This window comes from Stenella coeruleoalba, assembly GCF_951394435.1.
Source record: "Stenella coeruleoalba genome assembly, chromosome: 21".
Lineage (NCBI taxonomy): Eukaryota > Metazoa > Chordata > Mammalia > Artiodactyla > Delphinidae > Stenella > Stenella coeruleoalba.
Genome location: NC_137167.1, coordinates 3,163,610 through 3,190,491, shown reverse-complemented (window position 1 = coordinate 3,190,491; position 26,882 = coordinate 3,163,610). Strand labels below are relative to the sequence as shown.

Here is a 26,882-nt window from a genome sequence, read left to right as displayed (position 1 = left end):
TGAATTTGTTACAATATTGCTTCTGTTTTCACATTCTTTGGCTGAGAGGCATGTGAGATCTTAGCTCCCCGACTAGGGATTGAACCCACACCTCCTGCACTGGAAGGCGAAGTCTTAACCACTGGACCACCAGGGAAGTCCCTGAGATATTTTAATTAATAAGATGAAACATGAAATTTGGTAGGTAAAATTTTGTACTTGTATTTATAAATGGAAGGAAGGCTTTTTTTTTTTTTAATGTTACCTAAGAAGAACAGAGCAAGATGGAAGACACAGGCTCAGAAGGTAGAATTTCTAAATATAGGGCACATTTCACATAGGACTTCAGAGACTGACACTAGAATCCAGTTTCCTGAGTCTTGTTCTAGCACGATGGCCGCTAAACTAGTTCTCAAACCAGTGTTTTCTCACGACGATGCTCTTTCTTTCAGTCAAGGTCTGACACACAAACAGACTAGTCCATGCTTATGTAAAATTCCCACATTTTCTAAGAATTTACTTTCACTTATTTTATTTTGGCTGCCCCGCATGGCATGTGAGATCCTATTTCCCCGACCAGGGATTGAACTCGAGCCCCTGCAGTGGAAGCGTGGAGTCTTAACCACTGGACTGCCAGGGAAGTCCTCATTTATTTTATTTTTAAGCAACCACAAACCACTTTTCTTTGGGAATAATGATTATAGAAAAGGAGTTGTGGTACAAAAATGTCTTTTTCTCTGCAAATGAATGAAATTCTTATAGGATATGCAAGAAATTATTTACAGTGATCTCGGGGAGTGTAGTGAGTATGTCAAAAGGTATCATTTGAATTTTGTACCACCTGCACGTACTATTTATTGAAAAGATTTTAAATTTTCTTTTCAATTAAGATAAAAAAACAGAGACCAATATTTAAGCAACTTACAACTTAAGACAAAATTTTAAGGTAGCGTAGATGTTAAAATCTGACTTTGTCATCCATATACCTTGTGTTTTAGCCTCTAACGCATATTTATTGGTGAATGAAGATCATTGACATTTTCTAGAAATAATCTAAAAACGTTGACTAAATCTGGTGACATGGAAGATAGGGAAGGGCTATTCTTTGTCCCAGGTTTGGGAGTGTTCATTTGATTAGGAATGAGGCAAACTCACTCTTCTTTCATAGCTGTCAGCCTGTTCCCCAGAGACATTACAAGCAAGTTCAACTGCCTACAACTTGCAGTGCAGACCTTGGGAGACTTCCCTGAGGAAACAGTATAGAAGAAAAAGTCCAGTTCTGTGTCCTCAGATGCATGATTCATTTGCTAGCAGTTTTTAGCTGAAAGGGCCTCGTCAGAAGCTCTGGTAGAAAATTACACCAAGAAATAATGAGTGTTTGGAGATGGGGTTCATAGATGTTACTTAATTTTGCTCAGATACTCATAAGCTTCCCACAGGTCCTGAAATTTGTGCAAGTAAGTACCTGAGGTCATCTCCAATGTGCTTCTAATATTTAAAATACTTCCTCATGGGAGGCTGGAATTCAGCATGTTCAAAATGTGTAACCATTTTGTTTTCTTAAGAATCTGGAACCCTAGTCAGGCCATGATTTTTCAAATTGTTCACTTTTGTAAAGAATATAGTAACCTGTTTAATAGGTCTGGTTTTCTTCACCCTATTCTTCTATTATCTAGAGTTAGGACTAATTTTTTACTTCTTAGGGAGGCAGTGTAACATGATGGTTGAGGGTGCAGGTTTTGGGGTCAGGCTGCCAGAGTTCAAATCCTACGTCAGTGGTCCCAGCTACAACAGGAAGATAATAATAGTACCTCTCTGACTCATTGAGGTGTCCTGAGGATCAAATGGCATGAACTGTTTGGCAAGGTTTTAATGTACATTAACCACTAGTAAATCAGCTATTTGTTGTTATTTTTCTCCTTTTGTTTTTGGAACCTCGGGTGTACAACGTTAATCAGAATGCTTGGTTCACAACCCACTATCTTTATTGGCCTGTGTATGGTACTGTTTTCTTCATTTTATTTAATTTGTGTTAATTTTTGTATATTAACTTTATTTAATACGATAGCAGACACACACTAACCCACTCAGTCTTAGAACTAGAATATTGCTAATAACTTGCATCTAGTTAAAGGCTCTTATCTTGTCCTATTCTTTAGCCTTCTCCCCTCCCAGAGATAACCACAATCTTGAAGCAATATTGGAACAAATTCAATAAAGACTTTTAAAACAATACATTAAAAAAAATAAGATTTGCACGTTATTTTGCTACAATGATTTATCCATGTTATTTCATGAGCTCTAAATCATTTATTTTCAATGTTGTATAATGGTCTATCATGCGACTAAACCACAATTTATCTATTCTATCAATGGGAATTGGGACTGTTTCCTTTTTTTCTTTGATACTGTTTCTATGTACATGTCTCTGGTGCATTTGTGCAAGAATTTCTCTTGTGCATATAAATATAATGGATGTGCTAATTTATATACACCTGAATATTAAACTTTACAGGATAATACCAAAGTGTTTCCCAAAATGGGTGTACCAATTTACATTCTCACTAGCAATATATAAAATATCACATTGGTCTATATTCTCTCCAACACTTGGTATCATCAGACTTCTTCATTTTTAATCATCAAATAGGTATGAAATTATATCTCATTATGGTTTCTGTTTCCATTTCTCTAATTATTGATGGCATTGAACATTTCCTTATATGTTTATTAGCTAACTGTGTTTCCACTTCTGTGAAATTCCTGTTCATATCTTTAGCAGGCAGCCAAACTGGCATTTAATTGTTGTTGATCAGTCTCCTAAAGTTTGTCCATTGTGTTGATTTTTTCATAGAACCAACTTTTGGCTTCTTTGATTTTCTTTATTGTTTTTCTATTCTCTCATTAATTTCCTCTTTAGTGTTTATTATTTCCTTCTTTCTGCATGTTTTAGGTTCATTTTGATCTTTTGTCTTCCCAGTGTCTTAAAGTTAGGTTACTGATTTGAGCTCTTTCTTCTTTTTTAAAATACAGACTATAAATTTCCCTCTAAGCACTGTTTTAACTGCATCCCATAAGTTTTGGTATTTTGTGTGTTCATTTTTATCTATCTCAAAGTATTCTCTAATTTCTCTGGTGATTTCTCCTTTGATCCATTGGTTGTTTAAGAGTGTCTCATACTTTTCACATTCTTGTGAGTTTATCAAATTTATTTCCATTATTGATTTCTGATTTAATTCCACTGTGATCAGAGAAAACACACTGTACAATTTCAATACTTTAAAACTTCTTTAGACTTTTTAAAAGCCCAGCATATGATCTATCCTGGAAATGGTCTATGTGATTTAAAAAGAATATGTTTTCTACTGTAGTTGGGTACAGTATTTTATAGATGTCTTCTAGGTCTAGTTAGTTTATATTGTTGTTAAAGTCTTCCATACTCTTGTTGATCTTTCTACTTAGTTCTATTAATTATTGAAGGTAGGATATTAAAGTCTTCAATTATTAGCATTGAATTGATATTTCTCCTTAATTTCTATTAGTTTTAACTTCATGTATTTGGGGGCTCTGTTGTTAGATGCATATATGTTTATAATGGTTATATCTTCCTGATGGATTGACCCTTTTATCATTACGAAGTATTCCTCTATATTCAGTAATTTTTTTTTCTTTTAAAGTCTATTTTGTCTGATGTCAGCAATGCCACTTCAGCTCTGTTTTGGTTACTCTTTGCCTGGTATGTCATTTCTACCCTTTTATTTTCAACCTTTTTTATATTTAATGTAAAATGTGTCTCCTATAGACAGCATATAGCTGGAGCTTCTTTTTCTTTTCTTTTTTTCTTTTTTTTTTTGTGGTACGTGGGCCTCTCACTGCTGTGGCCTCTCCCGTTGCGGAGCACAGGCTCCGGACGCGCAGGCTCAGCGGCCATGGCTCACGGGCCCAGCCGCTCTGCGGCATGTGGGACCTTCCTAGACCGGGGCACGAACCCGTGTCCCCTGCATTGGCAGGCGGACTCTCAACCACTGCGCCACCAGGGAAGCCCCCACTGCACCACCAGGGAAGCCCTGGAGCTTATTTTTCTTATCCACTCTGATAATCTCTGCCTTTTGATTGGATTGTTTAATCCATTCACATTAAATGCTATTATTGATATAGCTGGATTTATGTCTAGCATTTTGCTTTTTGTTTTCTACACGTCTCATGTCTTATTTCTCTCTTGTCTCCTTCTGGGGCTCCCACCATGCATGTGCTGCTGTATTAATTGTTGTTTCAAAGGCCTCTTAGGCCTTGTTCACTTTTCTTTAATCATTTTTCTTTCTCTTCTTCAGACTTGATCATTTCAATTGTCCTAGCTTCATGTTTGCTGAATCTTTCTTTTGTCTGCTTAAGTCTGCCTTTGAACCCCTCTAGTGAATTTTTCATTTCCCTTATTGTACTTTTCAGCTACAGAGTTTATATCTGGTTTCTTTAAATGTTTTCTACCTATTGATATTTCCATTTTGCTCATACATAGTTTTCTTGATTTCTCCATATCTTCCTTTCTAGTTCTTGAGCATCTTTAAGACAGTTGTAAAGTCTTTGTCTAGTAGGTTTGGTTTCTTGTCTTTCTCAGGGACAGTTCCGTAGGTTTACTTTTTCCTTTGATTGGGCCATACTTGCCTATTTTTTGGAATGCTTTATGATTTTTTTGGACGTTTGGATCTAATGATGTGGTAACGAGATTCTACCTCCTCCTCAGGGTTTACTGGTTTTTCCTGGGTTTGGGGTTTTTCTGGTTTTGTTTTGTTTGTTTGTTATATTTTTATTGTTTTAGGCTGTCTCCTAAGGATCTGCCAAGGATCAACATGAAGTGTAAACTTAAGATCATCTCAGGCCTTTTCTGAGCCTGAGCCTTTCCCTGGGTATGCATGGTGACTTTCTGCTTTCCTCGTATGTGCAGTTGCTTTTGAGTGCCCTAGTCTTTAATGCCTGGTTCCGAAAATGGGAGAAAAAAATGAAGTGGGGAGGAGAAGGTGCCAGTTCTTTAAATCCTTTGAAGTCACTTTAGCCAGAGGCGGAGCAGCTTGCAGTAGTGAGGGGCATGTGCCGATGGCTGCCCACCTCTGTGTCTGTACCTTTGTGATCAGAAGGAGCAATCAGCAAACAGAACACAGACTTCTGATATTGGAGGAAAGGACCTGATTGCCCACCATGGCTCTCACAAGCTGTGTGCAAGGTCTCCTGCAACTCCTCCACTGCCTGCACGGGCTGGAGGTGTGAGATGGGTAGTTGTCACTAAGCTAAGAGCTGGAATTGACCAAAATTAACCACTGTTTACCATCCAAGCCTTCCCCTGGAAGTTACAGGCCTTTCATAGATTCTGGAGTTCCAATTACTTATATCAGATAGACTCTGCCAGTACTATTTTTGCTTTGGTTGGGAGACAGATTCTTGGTGCTTCCTACTCTACCATCTTCCCAGAAACCTCTTTCTTCACTTTCATTTTTGAAAGATAGTTTTGTAACATTACATAGTTACATAATTACATTCTTGGTTAACAGGTTTTTTCTTCAGCACTTTGTCATCCCACTGCTTCCTGGCCTTTATTTTTTCTAATGAGAATTTAGCTGTTAATTGTATTGGTGTTCCTTTGTATATAAATAGTCACTTTTCTCTTGCTGCTTTCTAATTTTTCTCTTTATCTTTGCTTTTGATCATTTTTACTATGACGTGTATGGGTGTGGATCTCTGTGTTTATCCTATTTGGTATTTGTTGAGCTTCCTGTGTGAGTAGCGTTTTTCCTCAAATTTGGGAAGTTTTCAGCCATTATTTCTTCAAATATTTTTTTCTGTTCCTCTCTCTGTCTCTTTCTCTCCCTCCCTTCCCCACTCCTTCCCTCCCTCCTCAGCTTCTCTCTCTCCTCTTCTTCTTCTTCTGGGACCCCCATCATGCATATATTGGTGTATCCAATGGTATACTATGTTTCTCTGATGCTTTATTCATTTTTCTTCATTCTTTTTTCTCATTATTCAGCTTGCATCATCTCTACTTACCTTCAAGTTCACTGATCTGCCAGTTCAAACCACTATCAAGTTTCTCTAGTGAATTTTTCATTTTGGTTATTGTACTTGAGATAGAGCCTCCATCCTATAGTGGGAGCTGAGTGGAGGGAGTCCTGACCTCTTGGCTGCACTCACCTGGAGTTTAGCCTTTGCAACACAAAGGTGGGGGGCCTGAGAAATACTGGCAGCCTCCCCTCGCTGGGAGATACATACTATAGCCCATGGTTGGGAACTGGGAGGAGAAGAAACATATATGCCACACAGTCTTAACTTTCTTATGAGATTTAGATGTTCCTGAATGTTCATCTGCTGTATGCCCTTAGGACAACATGCACAGATTTTAAATGTTTTTTTCTTTTTTTTCACCACCTACGGTAGTTACGGTGTGGAGGAGTTCAGAGCTTCTCATGTAGTCATTCCAGAAGCTGTTTACCTACTTATTGTTAATCCTGTACAGTTTGTCTCACCAAAAATAGTTTAAAACAATGAAAGTTTATTCATATCCCTTATGACGTTTAAAAAATGAAACTTTTATAATCTCTAAACCCAAACTATGAATTTGGAAAGAATAAAAATTCTGAAGATTTTGAGAGTTTTAAAAAATATGTACCATTCAGAAAAAAAATCTCAGTAAAACCACATCCAAGGTAAAAAAAAAATGTATCCAGACATGGAATTGTAAGAGAATATTACTTTAAGCAAACTATTGTTATTTTAAGGCCAAATTTATAATTGCTTTTTTGCTTGTGTGTATATCAGTTTGCTTGGATATTTTTCTTTCACATCAAGGATTGCATTTTAATACACAACTATATAAAACCGTAATGTCCAGGAACACCGGTTACCATCAGCCAAGAGCAATGCTCTTCACTCACTGCTTATCCAATTCACAGGGTCCCCAATATCAGGAAGAGTAATAACCAAAGAAGCAAATCTGTTCTCTTTTTCCTTTAAATGCTATTCATAGTTGGCTGTCTTCTTAAAATTCTGGAGCACAGCTGGAGTTTTCTTTTTATAGATCACATGGACTTTTAGATATGTCACTTATGACTGACTATAAAAGCCATAGGTTGTGGGTATGTGTATGTGTGCATAATTTTTTAAATAACTAAAGATGATCAGAGAATATTACTTCAATCTAAAAACAAAAAACCCGCATCAAGTGAAACTTTCAACTGCCTTCACCATTATGGTTATACTTCTAAGAAAGGGATTACACAAATTATAGTTAAAAGAAAAAATCTCCTCATGTATTTGAATTTCCAAGCAAAAATTTTTGCTAATAACTTTAGACACCAATGTTTCTTTACTGTAATGACAGAATTATTTTTAGTACACATAACAGGTACACAACTAATAAACATTTAGATTATTTTACAAAATTTTGAAACTTCTTTAATTTGGAATTTGATAGTTCAAACTATGCAGTAGTTTAAAGCAAAGTTTATAGTTGCATTATAAACAAGTATTTTAAAAACTGGTAACAAATTCTACTCTATTCCAGAAACCCATTTTAAAGAATCTAAACAGAATTGCTTAAATGTAAATGGCATACAGAGAACAGATGTCCAGTTGTCAGGAGTATTTCACAAAGGGATTCTGCAGGGTTTGGAGATTCAGCAAGTGTTCAGGTCCATTCTAATTCTAAAATTCTACAGTTTTCCTAGCAGTTCTATTAAGAAACAGTTATTTCTTCTATTATTGCCAAATTATATCATTCATAGATGGAAACTTTAGGATGTCACTATCGGTGCTTAGAATAAATGTCATCTTTTATACTATGGTGAAACTCACAAGGGTCTCCTCCCCACTTGTTCCAGACTGAGACCTTGTCCCTGCTGTTTCAGACTAAGTTTCACTATGATTGAAGAGGACCTATTTTAGCCTAAATGTTCTCCTTCTCTTGGCAATATCATAAACGATACAATAGACAAAATGAATTTTAACAAAATGAATTTTTAAAACATTTCAACAAATGTTCCTTTCATATTCAGAAATAAACGCCTGTACCTCAAACTCCCTATGTTAAACATAATAAATGATTTAAATGCAAACAGTTGGTATACATGCTGCTTGCTCAGTTCTCTCCAAATAGGGATTTATGTCTCATGAAAAAAAAGTAGCTTCAGGTTAAATCATAATGCTAAGACACTAAGTAATTATGATGATCTCTTTTACAATTCAGTGTTGGATTCTTGGTTCTGAAGACATGGACGCACACACACACAGATTTTTTTTACGTAGATGACAATTTAGATTTAAGATATACACTTTGCAAAATATTTACCCACATATTCTCCAGGAATCGTTAAGAGAGATGAAATGTAAAAACAACTACTTAGAGATTTTGAGGCTTCTAAAAACAATGATGAGACTCACGAATAACTAGAAAAAAATCCTGATTCCTTAGAGTTAGTTCTAAGTGTTATCAGACGATATAATTTCAAGTAATCATAATTTTCTATTTTTGAAATACTGGTTCATAAAAAATCGAATCTCCATGAATCAAAGTAGTGGCATGGCAGTGAATTACACTGAAAATCAGGTCTACAAAAGACACTCTTGGACATCATCACTGAGTATCTTTAATACAGCCTTCAAAGGTCTGTGCAGCACTTTGAAATATGAAATAATTACAGTTGGAGCAGTTACTCTAAATCTCAGTAGGTAATTCCTACAGCAGTACTTGTTTACTCAGAACTGTTTTCATTTCAAATATATGTAAACTTTCTCACAAAGTCAGAACACAACTCACAGTTTGAACAGAAACCTCAGTATTTGAGTCTCGGCATTAAGTAAAATAAACATTACCTAGCAGGATGCTTTCGAATGCAAATCACTCCTTAAGGTAAATGGGATGTAATTTCTAACTTGTGGTAAAAGTGAAGAAATCGTTTTTTATGTGAAGGCTTGACCAAAATCAATTAGTCAAGTGCAAGATTTTCACCTTATGGAACAAGTCAAACTCTACCCACACAACACATCTGGCAGAGATCTGGATGCAGGTACACCTACAGTTGGGGACTGGATGTCCCTTAGCTCGGCGCAGTGAGAGAAAAAGGCAAGCCGTGGATCAGCCCCCATTGGTCATTGGTCATTACCTCACTGATAACAATGCCTACTTTGCTTACTGGAGAGTGTATCTTGCAGTGGAGACACACTTCTAATTCTAGAATGCCAGACAGTGGGGGGAAAAGAAGGGTCCACTTTTTAAAAATCCATTCTTTAAAGTCTTTTAACCATTTTGATTAGGTATGGAATGACTCATTTTCTGCTCTAAAGACAACTAATCTTTTTTTTTTTAAGTATTGACTTGCCAATTTATCTTTGATAAATGATTAAGATAAATGAATCTGCTGACTTTACAAATAAGAATATGTGAATAAGAATATATATATATATATATATATTCTGAGAAGTTATTGTCCCATGCTTCTGATTTAAAATGTGACTAAGTTCTCTCTCTCTAAATGAATAAAGTGTTCATTTAAAATTTTAAACTTTAAACTTAAATCATCCTTACTGCACTGTTATCATTCTCTTTACTTTTTATTTTCATATCATTTCTATAAATACTCAAATTAAGAAACAAAAATCCCCAATCTTGAAACCAACTTACAATGAAGTTAGTTTATAACTTTTAAAATATTTTGTTAAAATGTAAAAACCCTGAAATTACAAACAAAACATTTATAATTTTACAGTATATATCTAATTTATTCTTTTAAAAAAATATTCTGAATTGTTTTTATACAAGTGACCAAGTGTAGTTTTTTTCAAATGAAACTCCTCTACAGGCTAGAAGAGGGTAGGTGGTATTGCCCCACTGAACACCAACACAAATTTCACTCTTCATGCTGGGACTTCAACTATTTCAAAATAGTCATTTGGTAGAATCACATAACCCCTCTCGGAGACGTCGTCTTTCTCCTTCTGGAAGTGCACGACCTCCTTTAGCTTCTCCAGCTGCCGCTCCTGTCTTCTGCACCGCTGCTGTGCGGTCTTGAGCTTCTTTCTGAGCTTCTCTACTTGCTGTTCGAGCTGGTGAATCCTCTTCCTCTGGTGCATGGTGTCCTCCACAGTGTAGTTGTGGTCACAGAAAACGGAGAGGTTATCAGGGGTCTGAAGAGGAGGCATGAGTAACCCGATAGCAGCATCAACCTGGGAAACCGGGGGTGTTGACGGAGGTCGGGGAAGCTGTTCTTGGGGCTCTGGAAGATCTTCCTTCTAAAACAAAGATGCAGAGCACGTTTCAGTTTCATGACGAAACAGTTCACAAGAACTCATCTGTGGAATTATTTAAGAATACTAGACTCATTTCTGTCTCCTCGGTATAGAAACATTCTAAAATGAGAAAACAGTTCAAGTTTTAATTGTACTTTTCTTTCTGAAGTAGAAATGGGATGCAAGTAACACAGAATGATTATTAAGATTTAATTAAATATTAAGCACTTAAAACTGAGGGGAAAAATACTTTGAAACTGAACTATCACTGACAAAGAAAAATCAAAACTTATCAACATGTAAGTAGGACTACAGAGTGATCTCAAAGTAAGTTATGAAGCTAGACTGAGTTTCTTAGTGTGAGGATATTTAACTTTAATAAACTGCACTTTGTATTTTTTAAAAGTATTTCACTGTGAACAGTGGTTATTTACAAGTGATGGGTTCCAGGCAACATTTATTTTCTTAACACTACTCTGGATTTTCCACAGTGAACACATTAATTTTATAAACAGAAAACCACCCAATATTTTAAAACACTTATTACCTTGTCACGTGGTTCAGTACAAAGAAATATTGTGGGGACAGCATCCTCTTTCAGTAACTTGTTGTTGCACTCCCTCTTAAAGCAGTCCGGAGTAAAGTGTTCTGAGCAAATGCTGCTGTACTTGGTGGGCTTAAAGTTTTTCCTTCTGACAGCTGCCTCCCATTTTTTACAAAGACTGGGTCGAGTAAGAGGAAACCTAAGAAGACGACATAATTCAGTTTTCCAACCTTATTTAAAAAAAAAAAGGCACACCCAGACTTTCCTGCTTAGAAAAGAACTAGCTTACATCGGTGTTAACACACCAAGGAGGCATTTGATTAAAACACCAGCCCTGCCAATCTTTTTTTTTTTTTGACAGTGTTTAGTTGTGTCCTTATTACCTTAGTTTGTTGAGAATGTACTTGTTTTGACATAGAAAACAGACTTGTGGTTGCCAAGGGTGGGAGAGGGGGAGGTATGGAGTGGGAGTTGGGGATTAGCAGATTCGAACTATTACATATAGAGAATGGATAAACAACAAGGGCCTACTGTATAGCACAGGGAACTATATTCAATATCCGGAGATAAACCATAATGGAAAAGAATACGAAAAAGAATGTATACATATGCATAACTGAATCACTTTGCTGAACAGCAGAAATTAACACATTATAAATCAACTAGACTTGAATCAAGTAAATTTTTTAAAAATGTACTTCTTTTAAAATCCTATAACTAAAGTGACCACCACTAATGTGGAATATAAGTCATCCCTCCCAGCATGGTATCTTTGTTCTTCTTAAAAAGCAATATTTCTTACAGGAATCTGATTGATCACATAACAGCTATAAGAATGTCAGATACAATGACATATACAATCTAAACAGGACAGGCTGATTAAGAATTTACATTATAAAAAAATATTCTTATTAAAAGGTAGCCATGTGGATAGATGCACGCAGGTGGCAGAGTTAAGTGATGGGAGGCTGGGGTCGAGGCCCACATGCAGCGATATTGTAAATAACCTTCACTAACAGATACAGGGATTCCACACACATCTAAATACACAAGGGTAAATCGTATAGGTCCGCTATCTGTTTATCTCAGTTTTTAATGCTTAACTTTTATACTGAAGACACTAAAAGTTTCAGGTGAAAATACATGCTATAGAGTGAATTTGTATTAATTATTTTTTCACCAGTGATTTTCTGCGTATTATAAAACAAAATTGCACATTTATAACTATGTACTGAGAAAAAGAAGCTTTTGATTCTCAGAATCAGTATGACAAATATGAATTAATCAAATTAGTTAAATCATAGTGAGAAAGAAATAGAGAAAAGTATTCATTTCGAATTACCTCTTAATCAACTGAAATATGTCCATTAGGCCCAGATAAAGGGAGCTAGGAAGAGCTTAAACTTATTGTGATTTTACTCTTCCAGGTCAAGGATTTAGTGAGCTGGGGGGATTGGAAAGAAGCCAAAAAAGGGTGCTTTGCATCTGTGTTCCACAGTTCCTCTTCCAAGTGAGGTACGCCTGAGCCTGACTCTGCTGTGATCAGGAAGCTCTAACCCACCGTTGCGGCAGTCCCTTTTCTTTGCCCAGCATAGCTGTTCCCACTGCCATCAGGTAGAAAGTGAGAAAAGGACTCCTAGAAGGTTCCTGCTGGAAGTGCCTCTAGAAGTACAAACATAGTAGCAATCACTGATAAAACTCAGCACTCAGGGCCTCCAGACTCAAGGACTACAATGCAGGTTCTTTCTGAGGTCAAGATCTTTCCCATTTACTTCCCCAAACTGTTCTTTTAGATAAGGGCTTAGAGGCAGGTTAGCCCTTCTTTCGATTTAACAGCCAGCAGAAACTCAGTATTTCTGATGTGTGAATGTCATCCTTAACCAGTCTGCAGTGCCAGTGAAGGGTCTTCCCTATGTTTAGATTCCCTCTGCCATATCATTAGAAATGGGGAGGTGGGAACTGAATGCCTTTGATCACATCACCATCTCCAGACCTACTCCTTCACTTTGGAAGTCCTGGAGGTCAATTCATCAGCTTTCAGAAATTCTAATAAATCAAGAGGTAATAGAAGGACATACTGAACCGAATCCTGGAAGTGTTAAGTGTTCTATCCCCTTCTTGGAAGGGGAAACATCAATACTCAAGATCTCTTTAAAGGGACTTGCTTGGTGACACAGTGGATAAGAAGAATCCGCCTGCCAATGAGGGGGACACGGGTTAGAGCCCTGGTCCGGGAAGATCCCACATGCTGCGGAGCAACTAAGCCCGTGAGCCACAACTACTGAGCCCGTGTGCCACAACTACTGAGCCCCCGCGCCAGGCTCCGCAACAAGAGAAGCCACCGCAATGAGAAGTCCACGCATGGCAACGAAGAGCAGCACCCGCTTACCGCAACTAGAGAAAGCCCGTGTGCAGCAACAAAGCCCCAACGCGGCCAAAAATAAAAAATTATTTTAATTAAAATCTTAAAACAAAAAGTTCTCTCTATGCTCTAGACACTCTTATTTCTGTTCCTCTCATATTCTATCAAACCTATAAAATGCGCCCACATTCCCTGTTAAAAAGGTCCCCACCCCCAAACTGAATATTTGCTTTTGCTTTTGTAATTACTTAGCTATAAATAATTTGTATGATTTACCACTAACTCTCATTTCTTTAGCTATTATCCACTTACAGTCGTAAGTTACGGCCACATTTTCTTAACGTAGTAAAACTTGTGAACACTGAATTTGGCTGAATGAAAATGGCACCGTGCAGACATCGAACGATCACTATCATTCCGTTCTGCGGTTTTCTTCTCAAGAGAAGACCGTCCCTCCTCGGACTCCGGCCGCGGCACCTCCCGGATGAAGCAGCCCCGAGGGCGGTGGGCCGCGTTCCCTCCGAGAGTGCTCTTCCCCACGCACGATACCCTGCTACTGCCCACGCTGCCGCTGTGCGCGAAACACAGCTCTTCATCTTGGCAGTACCTGAACCCTTCTGGGAAACTCACTGGTCCTTGAACGTGGGGTCCTAGAAACTGGGAACAAAACATCCTCCCGGACGCCTGGCCAAGTCAGTCCTAACGGCTGCGACGCTGGACCGCCCCACGCCCCCTCCAGCAGGGAGGGAAACGCGGGCCTTCTCCGTCGCTGCTGCTGCTTCAGCCTCCCTTCTAAAGACTCATTACCACCTGCCTACTCCGCGACCCGGGTGATGAAACCAGCTGCCTCCGGGTCTGGAGACCTCACGACCCGCCGGGTCTCCAGGCATCGCCCTTGGGCCCCGAACCTGCCACCCCGAGCGGCGGGCGAACCTAAGCGCGAGGACAGGCCGGCGCGGCCACGCGCGCCGAGAACGCCACCCGGGGCGGGGCGCCGGCGGCTACTCCGGGGACGAGCCCACCGCTCCTGGCCCGGAGCGCCGACGGCGCCCCGCCCCTAGCTCCGCCCCTCGCCCCGCCCCTCTCACAGGTCTCGCGCGGACACGCGCCTGGCTCCGCCCCCGAGCACGGCCGCGCGCCCCCGGCCCCACTAGGGGCCGAGCCCACGAGGCGCGCAGAGTACTTACTTGTGGAAAGAAACGGGCTTATCCTTGTCGTATCGGTTCTTGCAGCCGTAGGCGGAACAGGACTGCACCATCCTCCCGGTCCTCAGTTACTTAACTTCTGCCGCCCCAGCAGGCAGTTGAGGCTGCTATCGATGTCGCCGCGCTCGGCTTTGACACCTTCGCTCCTTCTGTAGTTTTGGTCAGCAGTTAGAGTGATGAGAGCCTTATTCGGAGTGACTCATGTGCTCGTTTTGTTGTTTGCATTAGCAGAAGGACCACAGCCATCGCCCGTCTCCCATCTCCAAAATGGCGGAGGCAGCTTCAACCTCACCTCTCGCGATGAGTTCGTCCTACTGTCTCTGATTAGCCCTGAGGTCAGAGGTAACGTTCCCTGGGACGCAGGCCATTGGCTGAGGCCCGGCGTGTCGCGAGGCGAGCTCGGCCTTGCGCAAGTGGGCGGGGCCTCCGAGCTTCCGGAAGGAAGAAGGAACTGCCTGGGGGGAGGGGAGGGGGAGTGGGCGGGAGCCCAGGGCCGGTTCCGACCCCACGGTGCTTCGCTGGGTTACTTATCCCGGACGGTGTAGGGTGGAGAGCTAGGCGGTCTTTTGGGTCCGCTGGGCTAAAGTAGGGCAGGTGTAAACCTGAGGGCGTTGGGCAGTTGCGCTCTTTTCTCTGAAAGCGCGGCCACAGATGGCGTGATTCCTAGAACTAGGTGGACGACTCCTCTCCCAGCCCGCTGGCCTCCATCGCCTTACCTGCCTCTTCAGGTATCGCGAGGCTCTGAGAAGCCCAGGCCCCGGCGCCTAGCAGCGAGAGCGGACGCCCGCACGCAGCCGGCGGGCCGAGGCTGTTGGCTGCTGTAGCGATCTCAGTTAGCCCGTCCCCAGGTGCTGCGTCGGGAATCGCCGACAGCTGACGCGCCTTTCAGTCGGAGGGAGGTTTTGCCTCTTCCGTGGGTGCCGGTAATCTCGTGGCTCGTGATGAAGTGAGCAAGACTAGTATAGCCCCCGTGTTCATAGCGCTTATGTTCTACTGAGGGGAAGGCGTACAATAAAAAATATAAAAGAATCGCACTGTGCGAAGATGCCCGAATACGTTAGAACGCTGGAAGGGTGAATGAGGGCGGAGGAGAGGTCACTGCCTACTGTCTGAGAAGGGGGCCGTTGAATCTGAGAACCAGAGGAAGGGAAAAACATGTAGCGGTGTAAAGAAGGAAGGTGGGCAGGCTGGGGAGAGCGTTCCTGGCCCAAGGAATGTGTGCTACGACCCTGAGGCAGGAAGGAGTTTTGTCTTTTCTGGGAGCTGAATGGAGGCTGTGTGGTCGAGCCCATGAGCCAGGGAAGGAGGGCATGAAGTGAGGCTGAAGAGCAGCAAGTTGTTGGTCTGGATGTTAGCGCAGTGGGAAGCCGCTCAGCCATTTAAACATTTTGAAAAAGTCATTCTGGCTGTTAAAGGAAGAGTTTATCAGTGAGGGGCAACAGCGAAAGTGAGCCGACCAACTAAGGGGCTGTTTCGGGCAAGAAAGAGGTTGACAGCTTTGGACTGAGGTGGTGGCAGCAGAGACACGTGTAAGGGGCAGAAGCACCAGAGCTTGCTGATGGATGGAAACGAGAATGAGGAGGAAAAGGATCAAGATATCGGGGTGACTTGAGCGTGCGTTTCTGGCTGGAGCAACTTAAGATAAATGGACGGTGGTGCCTTTTACTGAGATGCTGATGGCCTTAAAAAAAAAAAATTAAAAAAAAAACTATGTCCCCCAACAGGATAGAGGCCTGGGAGGGGAGGGAGTGATTCCGGAAGCTTTGGGGTTGTAGGACTGAGGAATGTCAGACGTGAAAGAAAGTATAAATAGTTCTGAGGTTGGGAATGCAGGCTACTAAAGAAGCGTGGAAGCTCCCCAGCCAGTCCAGGGTGCCCTTTTGAGGCTTGTGAGCCAGTCATTTCAGTCGTTTGGTTGGATTTCCCTCAGCCAAGTTCTGTTCTCCCCTCCCCTTCTGTCTTCTAGCTATCCATAATTTGGAAATGAAATAAACATTTTTATTATTTGTTGACTATCATCCTAATGTTTCCTTACTTGAAAATGGTAAATTTACTGGTAAGGTGAATTGAATGTAATTAAAATATATATATTACTGAACTGAACTAAAGGTTGTATTTTTCTTTGTAAAAAAACAGTCCCCCGAACTAAATTTTCACAGTGTGGTCTGCAAATCAATTTATTTGCTTAATAGAAAAATAATTTTCAGTACCTCTAAACTAACCTGCACCCATCATTGGCTTCTCCTTTGCCCATTTCTTAACATTTCCTAAGGCTGGAATAACTGTTCCTTACTTGTCAAGGAGTGACTTCAAGGAAGCATTTTTACTTTTCAAAGATGATTGTCTGCTTTTTAAAAATGTTGATGGAAGCAACCCAAACGTCCATTAATAGTTGAGTAAGTTGTGGTACAGTCATACAGTGGAATACTATATAGCAATTAAAATAAAGCAGTCCCACAACCTGGATGATTCTTAACAAACAATGTTGAAGAAGTCAGACACAAAAGAAATACACTATATGATTCTGTTTTTTGTAGAGTGAAAAAACAAAAGTAGGTAAAACTAAAGTCAGAAGAGGCTACTTTTGGGGAGAGAGGCAATGAAGGGGGGCTTATGGGATGGTGGTGGTAATGCATCTTTTGACCAAAGTGATGGTTAAACAGTGTGTTCACTTTATGATAATTCATCATCTGACCTCTATAAGATGTTTGGTATTTGTTCTACTTTAATCAAATAGCTTATTAAGCAAACAAGGGCCACACAAGAGAGGCAAAACTGCCATTTTTTTTACAGAATGAGAGAGATGTTTATATGCTCTTATGATCTCTTCATCTGACCACTTCAGTAAATATCGAAAGTGAATATATGCGTAGCTTTATATGACCATTTAAGGGAAAGGGAATAAATAGGGATGAACTGAAGGATAGTTAGAAGTTTGACGTTCTTCAGAGGCTTCAGAGGCTGGGAGCTAATTCATTTACTAATAGAACACTTTTTAGGGAAAAAGGAAAATTTAACCCTTGACCTTAAAAGGGTAGGTTCTGTCTCAGTTCTTCTAGAAGGGTACACTTCGTCTTCTTGCTTGATAAACTGAAGAAAAATACACCACTTTTTTGATGTTGGAGAAGGCTAAGGCCTAAAAATGCCTTAAACTCACTGATCTCTAACAGTTTAGATTTTAGTTTCTATCCAACTATGCTGCTTTTTCTATAAACAGTTTTTATTTTAAAATACCCTCACATTCATTCTCTCTGGGCCTCATTATCTTCATCTGTAGAGTTAGGCTGTAGGACTGAGGAATTTCTAATTTGGAATCCATGAATGGTCAGCTCTTTGAATCCCCTGAAAATGAATCAAAACTATACGTATGTGTATATATGCATTTTTCTGGGGGAGCTATCCATAGGTTTTATCTGATTTTCACAGAGAAAACACAAAAACTAGTCAGTTTCTAAGGTCCCTTACAGCTGTTAACATTCTAGGATTCATGAAACAAAGATTAATTTCCATGTAGATGTTAACTATAGGTTTCCTCTAAGACCGATTAGCAGGGTGAGTGTTTTGATCTGAATTATTAGATATTTTTGAGTAGTTATTTTTAAATTTTGTGTTTTAAAATTAATTAAAATCTAAACTGTTAGATGTAGTGAAGTTTAAAACATCTTTATTTAGCCCATAGCCCTCTCCTATGTCACATACTACATTCCCCTTAAAAGGCCACTAGTCTGGAAGAAAAAGGACAGTGTTCAGACATGCTCAGTGTTGTCTAACGGGTGTGTACTCCCCTCATGCCCCGTACTGGACATGGGACAAGTCAGAGGAGGCAGTGGGTGGAGGGGACAGTGACTGATAACACCTGAGGTTTGCTTGCAGTCAGGAACTCGATGCTTCAAACAAATACTGATGCTGTGAAGATGGTCTGGTTCTGACTGAACAGCAAAAGCTCTACGATTGTCTTTATCTCTGTGACAGGATCGCCTCCTGTCGGCAGCCCTTAAAGCCTACTAACCTGGTCTTGGGAAACTCTTTAAGCCTTAGGGCCTTAAAACCTTGAGTGCCCTTTTCCTATCCCTCAGACTCAGAAAAGAACATTTCAGTTATCAACTATACAGTTTCAGTAAAATACACACTCAAATAGGGGTGGGGAATCAGGGTGCAAGGGTACTGATTCCAATCTCACCCTTATTGTCCAGAATTAATATAGATTGCCCACATTAAATAATTTTTCTCAAAAACATTTCTACATTTAAAATTTTAAAATTAATTAGAAACGTGATGAGGTGAAAAAGAAAGCCACTGCAACCATTGTATTGAATGCTATTTCAGGAGTTTCGAATTTTAAAGCAGTGTCAAAGAAACCAGACAATAACAGCTACTCTTTAATTTTAGATATGTTGCTTTTATTCAAAAGAGTCACTGCTTGACAAACTCTTAAATCACAAGGTTTGAACCAAACTGTCAGTCCTCTGAAACAGCTCTGTGAGGTAGGTATCCGCACAGCCAGAGGGACCAGCACAGTCCTTTCTTCCCATGTTACTTTCAGTGCTGAGAACTATAGCAGCTGGAACCACTGTTCTAGTGGACAGTTAGAACAACTGTTTCCTCTGTCTCCCTCCCCACAGAGCTGCCCAAGTTATCATCTGCTCCTGGGGCTGGACCATCTGTTTTTTGAAAGTTACAATATTGTTGTTTACGAAAATCCAAACTGTTGCTTTGATTTATATGCTCTAACTCTGAATCACAGAAGTATTACTATGATATTTAAAAATTTAAAACACTGATTGACTCTACTTGCTTTAAATACTCTCGGATCCCTTCTACATTTATTATCACTGATCAATAAAGATGACATAATAAACAGGTCTAAACTTCTGAGAAGACAGCATATTCCCTTTTCAACTTAGTAAGACTTCCTACAGTGTTTTTGTATGTTACAAAAGTTGGTACAATACGCCTCTACCAGGAAAGTCTTAGAAGGAATTCCAAATATTACAATAAAAGTACTGTAAGTGTGACACTTGAAGCAGAACACATGCACAGAAAATTAAAACCTTTCAAAAATGGCTTTGCTGTAGCCCCACACCAAATTTATAATTGGTAGGCAATGCATTTCGAGACTGATAAATGGTGGTGTAAAGAACTCCTACTCATTAGCTTCTCAAGTTAGTGACTGCAGCTGAAACGTTTTCCTATGAAGTGTGCCACTCTATGAGAAGTTTGATTTGGACATGGTGAATCAGGATTCGTGGAGTCTTGATAGGTAATCTTTCTAAACCTTTGTTCTTAGGAGAACCCAAGCTGTCCTACTCCAGTATGTTCCAAAAGTCTTCCAAAGGATCCCAGTTTCTCCCCATGTAGGAGTCCTAGGAGTCTAATACCAGTTCGGTCACTTATCTGTGCATGGCTTCAGACAAAAAAAAGCCCTTTCATCTACGTCAGGGATTTCATCTATGAAAAGGAAGGTAATGCCCTGTCTTCTTCACCTAACTCTCTTGAGGATTAAATGAACGGTATGCAAGAAATCGCTTTAATTACAATGTGCTATACTTAAGGATTTTGTTTTTCTCTGTGACAAGCAGCAGCTTTGTCTTAGGCCCAAATTACAAGACACTACTGATGTATCATTCAGCATCTCATCAGTTGATGGCCTCTGATTCACCTGGAAGACTGACAGTGAGGCTCACTGATACATGAGTGGACAGGATGACTAGCAGTGGCTGCCAGGCGCAGAGCTGACACTGCCTGAGCCCTGGGGATCAGTGACTACCCTGCTGTCCAGGTCACTCAAGGGCAGTGCCAGCTGAGGGAGTTAAGATTTCGTAATACTTGTGGTTTTGATTCTTCTCAAACAGAAAACTGCATAAAAGAGCGTTAAGTACTTATGCTGTAGTCATCCAAAAACCAAGATAACGTTCCTGCTGAATCATCTCATTCTGCACAAGGCCTGATGAATCTGGGCTATATTCTGTCATCTAGGGACAGTATTACAAAAGTGTTCTGACAGAGAAAACTAACCAAATCTGTACATTCTGTCGCTATAGCTCACCAGTAATTTCTCTTGTCAAATTTAGTGTTCCTAGTACCCTCCTCAGGTCTTTGATGCTCACAGCTACGGAGAACCACCTTCCTCAGGAATGTACCAAACTGTTATGTGTCTGCAGTATCACCCAGGTTCCTGAAACAAAAATTCCCTTTACAAGTAACTTTTATATACTGTTCCTATAAAAGGACCAAACTCTTACTGAAATGCCATAACTGAGAATATCAAGAGTGCTGGCTGGAGTCCAATGTCTCACAACTTGTTAATTCTCCTGTCACTTAAGGAAGTGTTCTGTAAACCAGAATATAAAATCAAATTAACAAAGTTCAAGTTTCTTCTTTCCCCTTCAGCTGGTAGCAAAGAATTATATCAGAATGGAAAAGCAGAACTGCTCCAAATGAACAAAACCTAGCTACTCAAAGAAACACTGATTTTTCCCCAATATTGTACAATATTTTATTGTAACCAAAATACTTAGGTGAGTCTCACAGCAATATATTATCATGTGGGTACTCACCGAGAAGGATGAATTGGATAAACTGTACGTTTGACAACACCTTACTATACATCCAGTTAACCTGAATAGTTTGGTGGGGGAGAAGATATAGAAGCATCCCATTTTATATAATTCCATATTTTTCCACAACTTTATAGACAACACAGAATGAAGATACAGTTGTAAATCACTATAATTCTAACCTTACTATTGGGACCTGCAACATGTAAAAATTCCAGTCATATATTGCTAGGCATTTGCAAATGACAATCAAATGTTTGTCATACAGTGGTTTTAAACTTGTAAGATAATATTCAAATGCTTTAAACTGCCATGGTCCTTTTGTTTGATTTTACACATTGACTCAAATATTTTAGTGCACTCATTTTCTCATCTGTTGAGTCTCTGTGTTACTACTTCTCGGTACATAATAGAGATGTAGATGAGCAACAAAAATACGACAAAGAAATCATCGAGAAAGCCTAGAATTCCAAACAGGGCTTCAGGCACAAAATCTAGAGGCGATATAAGGTAGAAAAAAGCCCCCATTAAACAAAGTATTATCCTGATACGGAACATCCAGAAAAGGCCTCCGACCGAAAACACCTCTCTGAATGCATGCCTCAGTAAAGTGGGTAGGTCCATAATTCTTTCCATAATCTGGTAGGGGAAGAACAAATACTGTGATTTGGTATCTAGTGTGTTAGACTTAAAAATAATATAATTTTCTTACAATGTGCAGACAAACTCAGTTAACATGAATGAAGGAGTTTCATGTATTCACTGAACACCATATTTTCTAGTTACACATTTTATTTAAAAATAGTTCTTTGATTACTAGGTTCTTATAAAATAGGTCTTATTGCAGATAATTGAAAAGTAACTAAAATATCAACAAATTTGAAACACAGGATATAGTAATACAAAACTCAAGTTATTTCTAATTTGAGTTAGTAAAATAAACCAACAAAGAAGCCAGTGTACTGAACTAGGCTGAGGCTTGAGCTTTAAAGTTGGACACACCACTTATTAGCCAAGTGATCTTGGGGAAAGTTGTTTAACCTACTAGAGATAAGGCAACAACACTGAGTATGTGCCACAAGGACTATTAAGAACTAGAAGAGATATTGTTATAAAAGACCTTGATAAATTGCCAGACAATATATAAGTATATACATATATAGAATATATAAGTATATACAGACACATCAACTTTGATGGCTTTGACCATCTAAGAATAGCAATGAAACTGATTTCCTTCTTAGGATGTTTATTCTGCTTAGCTTGAGTTTAAGTGAATTTTTTTTTTTCCTTCGGTACGCAGGCCTCTCACCGCTGTGGCCTCTTCCGTTGCAGAGCACAGGCTCCGGATGCGCAGGCCCAGTGGCCATGGCCCACGGGCCCAGCTGCTCTGCGGCATGTGGGATCTTCCTGGACCGGGGCACGAACCCGTGTCCCCTGCATCGGCAGGCGGACTCTCAACCACTGCGCCACCAGGGAAGCCCTAAGTGAATTATTAATTGCCACAAAAATTTTTGAAATGCCAGGCCTTACCCTTCTGGAAATGATTATGGTTTCTGAATATATACAGGCTAATAATTAGATTATATTTACTTTGTAAATATACTAAAACCCACTGAATTGTATACTTTAAACAGGGGTACTATATGGTGTGTAAATTACATCTAAATAAAGTTTTTTTTTTAAAAAAAAGACAGTACCAGTATCTATTTGTATGACCTTGAGCAAGTCAGTTTCGTCTCTGACTGGAAACTTCTCACTTCCTCTGCATAGCTCTTAGCTGACTGCATGACCATAAGGCCGCGTGTAGTAATGAGGCACCGTGACGACTCCTGAGCCTAACTTCTTTGAGGTCTTACTTCTCAGGGGTTGGGAGATGCAAGAGAAACTGGCCAGAGGAAGTAAATCACTTCCTGTGGTCATTCCAGTGCCAGTTCAGCTGTTTTTAACAATCTGTATAAATATCACAAATCCAACTCTAAGTATGTATTTTGTCCAACAAATGCCGAATAAGTTAAGAGGGAGATGGAGACGAAAATGGGAAGAACTGAGCAAGCAATGAGAAAACGGTTTTAAAAACCCCACCAGACAAAGAATATCTTGTAATTCCTTTTGGAAAACGGATCACAAAAGAACAAAAATGGTCTTTTTAGAATCACTCCTCATGCTGATTTTCTGTTCTCTGTGGAAGAAACTAATACTTAAAGCAAAACAGCTATACAGCTTTCACAAGGTCTATGGTAAATTACTTAAGATATTCTAATGACCAGCCAGTATGTCTTTTGAATACTGTTCTGTCCTTTATCAGGGCTATTTTGTTCAGTTCTCATATGGTGTTGTTTATACAAAATCTGTAGTGATTAGACAAGAAATATGGCATGGGTTATTAAGAAATGTTTGTGTACTAATCACAATCTGACTCTAACTCTGGGGTAGAATATCAAAGTAAAACCTACATGTCTTTATTATATTGTAATTTCATCACATACCAAGCTTTCTTATTCATTAAGTATATATCTGACGCACACAAAATAACTGAGCAATGGTATGCTTCACACCTTAAAATACGAATGAACATCTTAAAATGATTTTTTTAAGTTCAGTGGTAGTTCTTGAATTTGAAACTGATTTTCAAAGAATCGTCCTAAGATGCCCCTGGAGGATACATAAGAAAACTGCCGGATCAGAAACAGCAGAAGAGGCTCCCAAAGAGCCACGGAGGGCAACAGGGACCAGGTCACGCTTTTCTTGTCACTAAAAGTTTTGCCTGTCACCATCCACAGCAGGCGAGACTGTATGCCTTTAAATGTACCTGACGTCCCAGAATGAGGAACAGCATGTACGAGGGAGCACAAGTCTACGCAGTTGTGTAATACAGAAGCATTTTAACAGCTTATATTCTTGGCTGGGAGGAGGAGTATCATTTCTATCTTAAGGATAACCATAAATTCTACAAGCATTAAGGCCTACTGTATTCCAGACACTGAGACCATAGTAGTGACTAAATATACACGGTCCTCGCCCTCATGAAGCTTTCCGTCTCCTGAGAGAACGGTAATGAACAAGGTCGGAGGGCAATGAGAGAGACTGCCCTGGTTGATTGGGGACAGCCTCTCCGAGGGAGATATACTAGGGCCAACCTGAAGGATGAGGAAGTCAGCCAGGAGGCAAGCAGCGGGACAAGCATTCCGAGCAGAGGAAATGGCACGAGTGAGGCACGAAGGTAGGAAGGCCAGGAGCGTGTTCTGAGAGCCGCATCCCGAGGGAGGGGAGGGGGAACCAGGCCATGCAGGGCCTTGAAAGCCACAGCCAGGAGTTGGGACATTAGTCCAGAAATTCAGAAGTTTCAAAACACAAGAGCATCGTGGTCTTACATATGTTTTCAAAATATTACTTGGGCTGCTGTGCAGAGGAAAAGGTCCGAGTGAAGAGGCCACTGCAGTTGTCCTAAGCAAGAGATGGTGGTGGCCTGGCCTGATGGCTACAGACACAGGACTTGTTATGAGGCAGAAATGACAGCATCCCCAGAAAGAAAAGACACGTTAGGACTTCTTTACAGATCAGAGAAGGGGAATGAGGGAGAAGAGGACATCAGCACTGAGCTGAGTAAGGCTGAGGTAAGGAGGGATCGGGTCAGTGTTGTGCATGTTACATCTCATGTCCGAGACGCCAGGAACGCGCCAGTGGGATGTACCCTGAGCAAGTGGACGTCAGAGCCTAGAGCGTGGAGCAGAGTCTGGGCTTCCAGTACGAATTTGTACTGAGTGTGTTCTGGGTTTTCAAGTACATATTTAGTCATACACTTCTAGAATTCTTTGTTAAATTTTGAGAAAACTGGGATGAGTCAGTAAAGTGTGGGTTTTTAATCTATCAAATGCCTTTTTGGGGAGGAGGGGCAACTGTAGAATTAATGTGCTCTTTAAAAATAGAATGCTTTTGAATACCTGACATACAAAACCCCCAACACTTAGGGTTACTTAAGGGAACAAATTCAAATGGGGCCAGGGTAAAATAGAGTAAAACACAAGGTAAAACTCCCTCCAGAAGTTCTCAGTTGTAAGTTTCCTGGAAGACAAACCCTATTTTAGAATCACGTAGGAGTCAATAATTTTACCTTTCCCTCCAATGTTTTCCTATTGCTTTTTTTTGCTGGTATCACTTTCATAAAGAGTTTAATAATGCCATTTTTTAAAAGATAGAAAACTGTAGTCCTTGGGAAAGCTGTAACTCAGTGAATGACAGCAACAATGAAAAGTAAAGACTTCACGTAACACACACAGATTTTTCACATTGACTATTTGTTGGTAAATCTCACTTTACAAAAGCGAAGTATCATCACACTCTAACTTTGCACCCGCTACAACATTACTTACAGATCTGGGCTGCCCTGAGAATCTCCGGTTATAATCATTAATATCTTGATGCAATGATACAGCATCCTGAGACTGGTCATTTTCACCAAATACTGTTAGCAGTAAAGTTACCTGTAGATTTACAGAAAAAAAGAATTGTTACACCTTTCTGCAGCATTAATTTTTTTTCATTTTGTGTTATTATTCAATAGAATGAGAAAAGCTTCTGAATTTAGATTTCGCTCGTTTCTTTTAACAAAGGCGACACAGGGGAGAAAAGTAAGCTACTGTTTCCTTACAATAAAATCCATTCAAAATGTTATTTGAACTCCTATAAAATAAAATGGGCACTGGTTTAAGTACCTTTCAATCCACACCAGGGATCAAGTTAGTAGTTCGCTGTTTGGGCTAACAGACATTTGAGGATATAAGAATGATGAGAAAATATTCAGGAGCAAAGTGACATATCACTTCGAGAGAGGAAAATTAGGGCTTTCTTTTTTGATTAAAATCATGATTCCTTATCCTCTCTGGTATCTGAATGATCTTTGAATGCTACCAGCATCACACAGAGCTGAAGTTATTGCAGGAACCAGCTCTCAAGCACCCATCTCTACTACAATCAAAAAGGTAATTCTTGATACTGTTATATAACATAATACATTTAACCCTGATTCCTCCATGGCGGAGCTAAGGAGGATACACAAATGTTCCTGGACTATACTCGGGTAATCTGAAGATGACGGTACCTCGAAAAACAAGTATATTTAAAAATATAACACCTCCTATAGAAATGGCCACTGTACAAAGAGATAAATATGGGAAGGAGCCGTGATAGATTTGGGTTTAAATCATCTCACTGTTGTTTTGACCCTCAGCTCAGCTGTAAAACCAGGACCCCACTGTTCAGGTGCTTCCCAAACAGCCAAACACAGGAGTGCCTAAGAGCAGCAGGTGGTAGGAACAGCAGGTACAGCCATCTCTTCACAAATTTGTTAATAAAGATGAATTCTTTCACTAAATGTTAACTGACCACGTACATGGGCCAGGCACTGCGCTAAGTGCTAGACGTACAAAAAAAGGACAACGTGGCCTTGCGCCTTGGTGATCACAATCCCCAGGACAGAAGGGGAGGGAGACGTGTTCAACAGCCCGTTATAAGGCACTGGGGTAGGCGTTATAGTGATGCTGGAGAGGAAGGACTTCCTCTGTCTGGGGTGTCCAGAAAGCTTGACACTTGCACTCACCCTAGGGACGTGGTAGGACCGCCGGCGTGTCAGTGTGCGCGCCCAGGGGAGACGTGGTGACCATGTCCCAGCCACAGGCAGCAGCCTGCACACTGTTCCCAGTGAAGCAGGCGGTGGGGCAGGTAGATGAACTGCAGTGGGAACGCACTGCAGTTAGGGAACCCACAAGTTTATCTCCACCTTTCTCACCTCTAGCCAATTTATGTGTGGTCCAAAGGATACCACCTGCTAATGCGCATATGCCCTATGAAAAGCCACAGGTAGTGCCAGAAAGAGGGGCAGGTGGTGGAACTAATTGTTTATGGCAAGACCTTCGGCCTGGTCTCCGTGTTGCTGGCAGAGAGCTAAAGATGAGAGGTGGCACTGG

At 40.2% G+C, this 26,882-nt stretch overlaps 2 protein-coding genes across 10 annotated transcripts in view; both read right to left on the bottom strand.

Annotated features, from left to right (window-relative positions):
• Window positions 1-7,365: 7,365 nt before the first annotated feature.
• THAP1 (THAP domain containing 1) lies at window positions 7,366-14,695 on the bottom strand. Of its 3 annotated transcripts, none has more exons than XM_079909563.1 (3): window positions 14,342-14,695; window positions 10,796-10,991; window positions 7,366-10,251 (listed from the first exon to the last, which is right to left on the bottom strand). In XM_079909563.1, exons 1-3 carry the CDS (start codon window positions 14,410-14,412, stop codon window positions 9,877-9,879), a joined length of 642 nt encoding a protein of 213 aa, XP_079765689.1. In that variant the 5' UTR covers window positions 14,413-14,695; the 3' UTR covers window positions 7,366-9,876. The 3 variants fall into 3 exon arrangements, with proteins under 3 accessions (XP_079765689.1, XP_079765688.1, XP_079765690.1); XM_079909562.1 differs by lacking the exon at window positions 14,342-14,695 and adding an exon at window positions 13,467-14,135; XM_079909564.1 differs by lacking the exon at window positions 14,342-14,695 and adding an exon at window positions 13,762-14,135.
• A 5,118-nt stretch (window positions 14,696-19,813) lies between these two features.
• The window catches only part of RNF170 (ring finger protein 170), a 29,045-nt gene continuing 21,976 nt past the window's right edge, over window positions 19,814-26,882 (bottom strand). For all 7 annotated transcript variants that reach the window (XM_079909568.1, XM_079909569.1, XM_079909565.1 and 4 more), the window contains 2 exons: window positions 25,290-25,400; window positions 19,814-21,555 (listed from right to left, as the gene is read on the bottom strand). In XM_079909568.1, coding sequence (XP_079765694.1) covers window positions 21,286-21,555; window positions 25,290-25,400 — 381 coding nt within the window. In that variant the 3' untranslated portion in view covers window positions 19,814-21,285. The remainder of the gene's footprint in view (window positions 21,556-25,289; window positions 25,401-26,882) is intronic.